The sequence below is a fragment of the Sceloporus undulatus genome, chromosome 9 (assembly GCF_019175285.1).
Source record: "Sceloporus undulatus isolate JIND9_A2432 ecotype Alabama chromosome 9, SceUnd_v1.1, whole genome shotgun sequence".
Lineage (NCBI taxonomy): Eukaryota > Metazoa > Chordata > Lepidosauria > Squamata > Phrynosomatidae > Sceloporus > Sceloporus undulatus.
Window position 1 is genome coordinate 35,792,399 of NC_056530.1, and position 9,317 is coordinate 35,801,715.

Sequence of the window (9,317 nt, forward strand, 5' to 3'; positions counted from 1 at the left end):
AATTTATAAAATGATGGGGGGGAATTGATATTTCTTCCTTGGAGTTGGGTGTCTATAATTCATACAGCAATCCAGAAATACCCTGCAACTAAAAGAGTGAACATTTTGCCGTAACAAGAAAGACTTGAGAGTTGTCTTGGGGCCAAAAATATGTAACTGATTGCCAAGGACAGAATTTTTCTTGCCATAATACTGTTAGCAGGGAGAGAAATCTTAACTCCTTTGAAATGTGGCTTTATAGAAATATCTACGGATACCAGGGCCTGTCGAAATAAACAGAGAGATGATCTGAGAACAAATGAACTCAGAAGCCAAAATGACTATCTTTGGGGCTATCATACTCTGGTAACACAACTCATGGGGAAAGAATCCCAGCCTGGGAGAAAGGGATGGAGGGAAAGTATAGATATGCTTGGTTAAAGAAAACAGTAGAAAAAAAGGAATCTATCTTGATCACTTTACAGATCGATGGACTCCACGGATTCCCCAGGTTTGCAAGACCTGAGCAGGGCAGGTGATGACCAGTGCTGGTAGAAGTCTTTTGAGTATTGCTATAAGTTTTAGATGAGTTGATAGCACAGAACACAATGCATGAGGGTTAAAGCACAATATATATAGGGGATTTTTTTGGAAAGACCTAGAAATATGACCTAAATTTGATTACTATCTGGGGCATGAGAACTGCTCCTTATGCACTGGCAGGGTGTCCATCAAAACCAGAAATACTGCTTAATGCAATGGAATAGTTCCTTGGGGTATGGATGCTCTTCATCTAAGATATTTGTCCTAAGTTGCTCAGTACTCGGCAGTCACTAGTCTTTTTGCCACTGCTCTGAATGTGCAGTACAAGCCGATGTATCCCAACCATAGAATCATAGAGTTGGAAGAAACTGCAAGGGCCACCCAGTCCAACCCCCTTCTGCCATGCAGGAACTCACAATCAAAGCATCCCCGACAAATGGCCATCCAGCCTCAGTTTAAAGACCTCCAAAGAAGGAGACTCCGCCACTCCAAGGGAGTGTGTTCCACTGTTGAACAACTCTTACTGTCAGGATGTTCCTCCTAATGTTGAGCTGGAATCTCTGTTCCTGAAGCTTGCATCCGTTGTTCCAGGTCCTAGTCTCTGAAGCAGTAGGAAACAAGCTTGCTCCCTCCTCCATATGACATCCCTTCAAATATTTAAACAAGACTATCATATCACCTCTTTACCTTCTCTTCTCCAGGCTAAACATCCCTAGCTCCCTGAGTCATTCCTCATAGGGCTTCATGGTTTCCAGGCCCTTCACAATTTAGTTGTCCTTTGGACACGCTTCAGTTTCTCCACATCCTTTTTAAATTGTGTGGTCCAGAACTGGACACAGTATTCCAGGTGGGGCCTGATCAAAGCAGAATATAGAGTGGCACTATTACTTCCCTTGATCTCTAGATACTATACTTCTGTTGATGCAGCTTAGAATTGCATTGGCCTTTTTAGCTGCTGCATCGCACTGTTAACTCATGTTCAGTTTGTGGTCTTGGACTCCCAGATCCCTTTCACACATATAAGTGTCATTCAGCCAGGTGTCCCCCATCCTATATCTGCATTTTATTTTTCTGCCCTAAGTGCATCTGACTGGATACTGGACTAGACATCACATTCTGCCTTCAGATCGCCATCATCTACATGTCCCTCTTCATTTATAAGCAAGGGGAATGGTTTTATCTTGGCTGTGTCTGAAGCGAGTCTTAAAATGTTTGAGAAGTATTTAAAAAACAACTTTTTCCACTGGGTTGGCAACTAACCACTCAGACAATTCTTGCACCTTGTGACTCAAATTTTAATTGCCTCACATTGATCCTTTGAGAGGAAGATGAGGTGGAGAAATGAGAGTCGGAATACCCTTGGGTTAGCTTTCCAACACATTGAGCTGTTGGGGAGAGAATGGGACACAGTCGATCAATTGGTCTGGCATACAAGCCGACTAGTACACTCACCAGCAGGAGCCAATTCCCAAAATGGTACAGGGATTCCCATTACAGCAATCTGGGAACATAAATCATTGTCAACGCTACATCAATCACTGTTGTGTCAAATAAGATCTCGCACTACTGTCAGATAGAAGTACTGCTGTCCAATATTCTTTACCTCTCTGTTAATTCCCAAAGCAACAGTTAATTCCTTCTCTGTTTTCCTGCTTCCACTAAAAGTCCTTTGTTTCTCGGGTAGAATAAGCAGAACGACCTGGGCTTCTTTCACTAACTGGGCCATGGCACAAGGTTATAGAGTCCTAGAATAGGAGGAGACCACGAAGGCCAGACTTTCCAACTCTATTCTGCCAAGCAAGAATACAACATCAAAGCCCTCCCTGTGACAGATGGCCATCCAGCCTCTGTTTAAAAACCTTGAAAGAAGGAGGCTCAACCGCTCTCCAAGGCAGTGTATTCCACAGTAGAACAACTGCTGTCCAGAAATGCTTCCAAACGTTAGGAAGGTGGAATCTTTTTTTGTAGCTTGCATCCATTGCTCCATGTATTATTCTCTGAAGGAGCAGAAAACAAGCTCACTCCATCCTCAACATGGCACCCCTTCGAATGTTTTAAACAGGGCTATCATATCACCTCTTAACTTTCTCTAGAACTGATGAGACTTCTAGTCCCAACAACATCTGGAGAGCTTCATGGTATCCAGCCTTGGCTTACAGCTTGGCACATTGCTTTGAAAAAGCAAAGCAAATCCTCTTATGGGGCCATGGATTTTATGTCTTGGGAGACTGGGAGCTTGTCACTAAACCATCATGGGCCCCATACAGACAGGCCAAAATAAAGCTGCTTCAGGTCACTTTAGAGGTATGCTGTTTAAATGATGCATGTGTCCTAAGGACTGGAGTGCAGCTTTAGCGCATCTTCCGGATTCTTAGGACACATGCATCATTTAAACAGCATAACTCCAAAGTGACCCAAAGCAGCTTTATTTTGGCCTGTTTGTATAGGGCCATGGTTTTCTTTTGTTTTTAATTTTAATACTCTCCATTTAAAAATGAAAATGACTCCCTCATTCAAAAACAACATTTTAAGGTTAAGAAATAAACCATCTTTCTAGAATCAGAGTTGGAAGGGACCCCAAGGATCATCCAGTCCAACCTCCTGCCATGAAGGAATTCACAATGAAAGCATTCCCAACCGATGGCCATCCAGCCTCTGTTTAAAAACGTCCAAAGAAGGAGACTCCACCATTCTCTGAGGGAGTGTGCTCCACTGTTGAACAACTCTTATTGTAAGGCGGTTTATAATGTTTCGGTGAAATCTTTTCCTATAGCTTGCATCCATTGCTCTGGCTCCTAGTCTCAGGACGTTCTTCGTAGAACTTAGCAAGTTGTGTTTCATTTTCTTAAATGGTGGCCTAACTCCTATTGGTTTATGCTAAGTAGAGAAGACCCACTCCTTCAATTGTTGAATGGCGTATCAACACATTGGTAAATCTCATTGATCCAGAGGGTCTCCTCTAGGTTGAGAGAAACAACAGGAATCAGGTGGAAATTGTGGATGTGAAAGTGGGACAGCAGAGGATCAGGCCAGGGGAATGGAAGGGTTTGCAGCCATGGCAATTGAATTGATCTCAAAGCACTATAATTGTGGTGCGTGGATAGGCCTGGCTTATGCAACCTGCAATTCCATCAGTCCAACAAGCTGAATGCTCGCTCTCTTTTTCCCCTTCAAGGTTTGGATTCACTCCCGCCCTTGGAGCTTTCAAGCTGCTGCATTGCTCCTTGCTTTCCAGAAGAATCCCTCCCTCTGCCTCCCCAAACACTTAGCCCTTGACAACTCTGCCAAGCTGCCTGGAAGGTAGCCCACCGCCTCTTTTTTCACTCTTCAAAGCCAAGCAGCCGTTCGCCGCAGAAGTGACATTTCCTGGCAAGCTGGGTGGCCAACCAAACAGCCTGACTCCGCTTGCCGCCATTTTGTGCCTCTGTGTCATAGAATCACAGAGTTGGAAGTGCCACAGCCTTAGTATCAGTTTATGCCAACCTAACTGGTTAAAGAAACAACGATGCGGTTATGAGGCAGTGCACCTAGTAAGGCAAGACGTTAGGGCAGAAAATGAAGTGTGGCTGTGCCTTCAGGCCACCAATCTCTCACACACACAACTCAAAAGATACGACAAATCCATGGAAGTCAGTTACTGCAAAGCTTGAAAGGGTACTTTGCAAGTCATTGTAGTATCTGTTCCGTTTCAGGCCGTGGTTCTCCATCTGCGTTCCTCCTGATGTTTTGGACTTCACCTCCCAGAAGCCTTAACCAACATGGTCAATGGTTAGATCAGTGTAGCTTGGCTTAGGAGTTTGCAGACATGCTACTGCAAAACCCTCTCGAAAAAGCTAAAAATGATTGAGGCTAGAGCTTGGAAAGTAACTCTTCTGAAGTGCAACTCTCAGAATACCTCAGTGAGTATTACAGCTAACCCCAATCTCCCAACCAGCATGACCAGTAGAGTCTAGGACAGTGGTTCCCAACCTGTGGGTCAGGACCCCTTTGGGGGTCGAATGACCCTTTCAGGAACTGCATTAAAGGGTCACAGCATTAGAAAGGTTGGGAACCACTGGTCTAGGAGTCAATGCAGCTGCCCTAGCTATAAAATTCGGGGAACTCTCCCTCACAAAAAAGTTATCTTTCGGAGCTTTGACTGAAGCCTATTAGCCAAAGAGAGTTAATGGGTGAAGCAAGTCACCAAAAGGCAGGTACAGTTGACCCTCCATATCCACAGATTCTTCCTCCACGGATTCAATCATCCACAGCTTGAAAATATTCCAAATACATAAATAAATAAATTCTAATAAACCTTAATTTTGCCTTTTTATATAAGGGACACCTTTTTACTATATGTTTTACTAAAATGAGACTTGAGCATCCACAGATGTTGGTCTCCATGGAAGGTCCTGGAACCAAACCCCAGCAGATACCAAAGGCCTACTGTACAAGGTGGAGTTTGACACCAACCAGTAACCCACTTATTGATACAATTTCATAGCGCTATCTAATCCTTCTTTGGCAATGGCTAAATCCTTTTGTCACGGTTGCCTCCTTGGAGCAGGGAGTTCCACAGCTGAACGGTTCCATTTGTAAAGTGCAGACACTAGCTTTCAAAATATAATGGCTCATCCGCCATGATTTGGGCAGAATATGCAGCTCTGGAGGTTTTAAGTCAGGGGTGAGCAATTTCAGGTCCCTTCAGATGTTATTTGATGTCAACCCATGCTACAGTGCTAGATATCGATGTGCGGGCTTTGATCATGATAGTTAGCCATGCCACCAGGTAGACTCCAAAAACATTTGCTGTACCACTGATCCACCTCAACAAACCAGGTTTATTAACGTAGAGAGATCTTGTAGCACCTTTGAGACTAACTGAAAGAAAGAAGTTGGAAACATGAGCTTTCGTAGACTTCTGTCTACTTCCTTGGATGCATTTGAGGACTTAAGCGGAGGAAGCTCATGCTGCCATCTTCTTTTAGTCTGAAAGATGCTACAAGATACTGATTTTGCAAACTAACATGACTACATCTTTTAGTTCTATTAAATGCTCTCAACCCTGAGCAAGTACTTTGTAAACCTAATAGGTCTTCATCATCCAGTGAAAGGAAAGATCAGAGACTGGCCATAAACCTAAAGCAGCATAGAGCTTTGTTAAAGGAAAAATATCTTCACCCAGAGGGGAAAAAACTTTAGAAATTGCCAGTTATTATGTTGTTAACAATTTCAAGGCGTTATTTCCAGAATGTTTTGACCCAACCATCAAAATGCTTTAAGTAACAATCTGAAACCTAAGGGAAGGTTTCCATTTGAATATTTTTCTCCCTGTGTTTGCTTGGTAGTTTTCCATTACTGCTTAGCGTCAACTGTTTAATGAGTAGCTAAAATAAGTCTAGTACTGTATACGTCTCTGATGTGCTATGTGTTGTTATATGCTGTTGGTGGGTAGATTTTCCCAAAAGGGCTATAAACGGAAAGTTGTGTGTTTGCTTCGGTGCCAGATTGCGCAGCCAGGTTGCTGGACATCAGGAGTGGCATGTTGTTAAATAAACTGCTGCCTTAATTTCACTAATGCTTCTGTTCTTGAACACAAACCAAATTCAAACAAGGATAAGCTTCCTCTACAGATGAAGCTAACCCCCCAAAAAAATAAATGAAGCTAAACCCACTAAACAGGGAGAATTCACCAAAATGTTTTGGGTTATTTTGCTGGAAAATATATTTTCCACTGGCTACTTGAGGTCTATTCTCAGAAGGACCAGTATAGTTTGGGTGGAAAAGCAAGGAAGGAGGAGAATGCCATCTTTTCTGCTAACCAAACATTGGAGCATTCTCAGCCCTAGATGCTCTACATTAACTGCAGTTCTCACCATCCCTCAATATTGGCTAAAGCTGATGGGAATTGCAGTCCAACCTCACCTGATGTCCACTTCCACTGCCTGTCTTTGGAATTTTTGGCCCCATACAATAAAGCTGCTTCCGGTCACTTTGGAGCTATGCTGTTTAAATGATACATGTGTCCTAAGAGTCCGGAAGTTGTGCCAAAGCCATGCTCAAGTCCTAAGGACTGGAGCACAGCTTTGGTGCAGTTTCTGGCCTCTTAAGATGTAAGTGTCCTTTAAACAGCATACCTCCAAAGTGACCCGAAGCAGCTTTATTTTGGCCTATGGGGCCTATAGAGACCCAAATACTTTAAAAAATTGGATGTCAGACTATGATGTACGGATGGATCCTTCTGCCATAAACATCTGGACACCAGGTCGACTTTCATCAGTAACTTCTGAGATGTGGAATCCCATTTCCTCCAGCAAATGCTTCAAAACACACACACACACACAGCTAGCGTCAAAATAAGGACCGGTGTTCCACCTATGTGACCTATTTTATTGGGTTTGCAGTGTTAGCGTTGGCTTTGGGGAGCCGGCAGCGGCATGGTGAGGGCAAGGAGACACAGTCCCATGGCTATATGGCATCAGTGCTTTGGTCTCTGTATGACAAAGCCGCTGGTGGTTATTGTTGAGTAGCAAAATCCCTCGTCCTCTGGACCCTTCTGAATTGGCTAAGCAGATTGAGAAGCATCTTCTCCAAGGGAAGAGGACCATGTCACATTCTAGACATTTTTGGACTTCAGCTCCCAGCAGCCCTAGCCACCAAATGGTGAACCATGCTGGGAACTGCAATCCAAGAACATCCAGGGAGCCACACAATTCTCAATCCTCAGCAAGTCACTCACTATTCTTCCAGGGCCCAGCACAGTTTGATGCCAAGACTGGCCTCTTTTAATGCAGCCCTCTAGATGGTGTTATACTGCAACTCCCAGCATTCTTACATGGCTAGGGCTTCTGGCGGTTGCACTCCAACAACATCTGAAAGGTCACATCATTGTCAACAGGGGTGTAACTATTGTGGTGGGGGGCAAAACGAAGACACTGCCTCCCAATGAATTGTCTTTTCCATGCAATTTTCCTTGTCCCACATTTCAGCAAATGAAGCAATGAACATCATTCATACCTTGTAACTCTTCTATTTGCTACCTTTGCATTGCCGAGGTCTCTTTGACTGCCCTTTTTTCTTCGCATGCCTAAAACAAATTTCTAAACGCTCGACTGAAATAGTTGGTTGTTGCGATGCTAGAAATGTGGGGACTGGAGGAAAATTTCGTGGGGAAGATCATTGGAAGAGTCAGTGCACCACCGCCACCTTCTGTAGCTACACTCCTGACTCCCAGTCCTACATTGCAGCATCATACTACTCTGGAAACTGAAGGAAGACAAAGACTAGGGTTGTCTTCTATGCAGGGTTAAGAATTTAGCTGCTAACTCTTCCTCTGCCCCTAAGAATGTGATTCCAAGAATGATCTCTATCATACTGATCAGCTCTTTCTGTTCCATTGCTGTTCCTTGAGTATGCAGAGGTGGGAATACATTGATACATAGATTTATATATAATCCTACATATTGTTTTTCCCTGAGTTGGGAGCTGGTACCCCGTCGTTGGCACACAAGCCAGGGTTTCTTGGAGGAGGGGGAAGCAGGGAGCCTTCTTCAAAAAGGCCTGCAGAGCAGCAAGAAAGCCTCTTTCCACCCATTGCCTTTGCTTTGATGGGTTCTCTAGGGTGCCGTCTCCCTGAAGACATTTGGAAGGAACCGATGCCCCTCCTGGACCACTGCAAGCTGCCTCTTGGCAGTTCAACTTCTTTGTCCTCCTTCGCGTTTACTCTGGTTGCCAGCAGGTCTCCAAGGCCTCACGCAAAGAGTCCCCATCACCCAATCCTTTTAAAAAATAATAAAATAAGTGGAGATACCAAGAAACAAACTGGAGACCTTCTGCATGCAAAGCAACTGCTCTATCCCTTGAGCTACACCTACCCAGGCAACAATATTGCTCTGGCAGCCCACTGGCAATGGTGGCGTTCTGACAAAACCAATGTGCCACGGTCCCCGTTTGGTATGTTGACGTCTATTCCTTCTTCCTAGTGCAGGTTCCGTTGTTCTTTGTACTAAAGCAAGAACCGTGGCAGGAATAGCGGGTGGAAGGGAAGGAGTCTTGGTCCTCCCATACAAGGTGTCCATACAAGGACCAGGTTGGGGGGCTCTTGGTTGCTCTCTGGATCTCCTCTGGGCATCATGGTGGAGAAGAGGGCAAGCATGGTCTCTGCTATTTCGAGCCGGGCGCTCCTTGGTTGATCTGCAGGAGGGAGTTGGTGGCATAGTTCTGGAACAGCGGCTGCAGGAACATGCCAATGGTGCCAAAGACGCAGACGAACACAAAAATCCACAAAAAGAGGCGGTCGATCACCATCGCCACATACTTCCAATCCTCACTCACCTGGAAGGGGCACAAAGGAGGAAGGTTAGCATCTAACAGACCGGGTAGGTTTTATTCCAATGAGATAACAGGCATGGATATAATATTTTTTCAATATTCAGGAAAGAGTCAGACAACATGTTTCTGACATGTTTCGGAAAGCGCTGATTAAAGAAAATAGTGAAGAGTCTTCATGATTTGGGGCTTCCTTTTCCAGATAAGACAACACTTCTCAAACCATGTTCTTCTACCTTTAAAACAACTGAAGGGATAAGAGGCCTCATTTTGAAAGACAGTCACCATATCCATATAAGTTGAGAAAGCATAATATATCTTAGTGCTAGTAGTTAAAACATTAAACCCACTTAAAATCCGTCCATTCTTAAAACTATTGCTAATAATATCTTCCATTTTAGGATTGCAATGAATATGTTTTAAATTTTCTAGTGGTTGGGACTTAATTTGAGACTTATTCTTTCATCATTTGTACATTTGTTTGCAAG

General features: G+C 44.0%; 2 protein-coding genes across 2 annotated transcripts in view; one reads left to right on the plus strand and one right to left on the minus strand.

The window, feature by feature from the left end:
* Positions 1-6,075, plus strand: part of ADAR (adenosine deaminase RNA specific) — a 58,995-nt gene extending 52,920 nt beyond the window's left edge. Inside the window, 1 exon segment of the mRNA XM_042439423.1 lies at positions 3,698-6,075. The gene's annotated coding sequence lies outside the window, so the exon portion shown is untranslated.
* Positions 6,076-6,868: 793 nt separating this feature from the next.
* The window catches only part of CHRNB2 (cholinergic receptor nicotinic beta 2 subunit), a 36,976-nt gene continuing 34,527 nt past the window's right edge, over positions 6,869-9,317 (minus strand). The window contains exon 6 of the mRNA XM_042441209.1: positions 6,869-8,835. Within this exon, the coding sequence (XP_042297143.1) occupies positions 8,665-8,835 (171 nt within the window). The 3' untranslated portion in view covers positions 6,869-8,664. The remainder of the gene's footprint in view (positions 8,836-9,317) is intronic.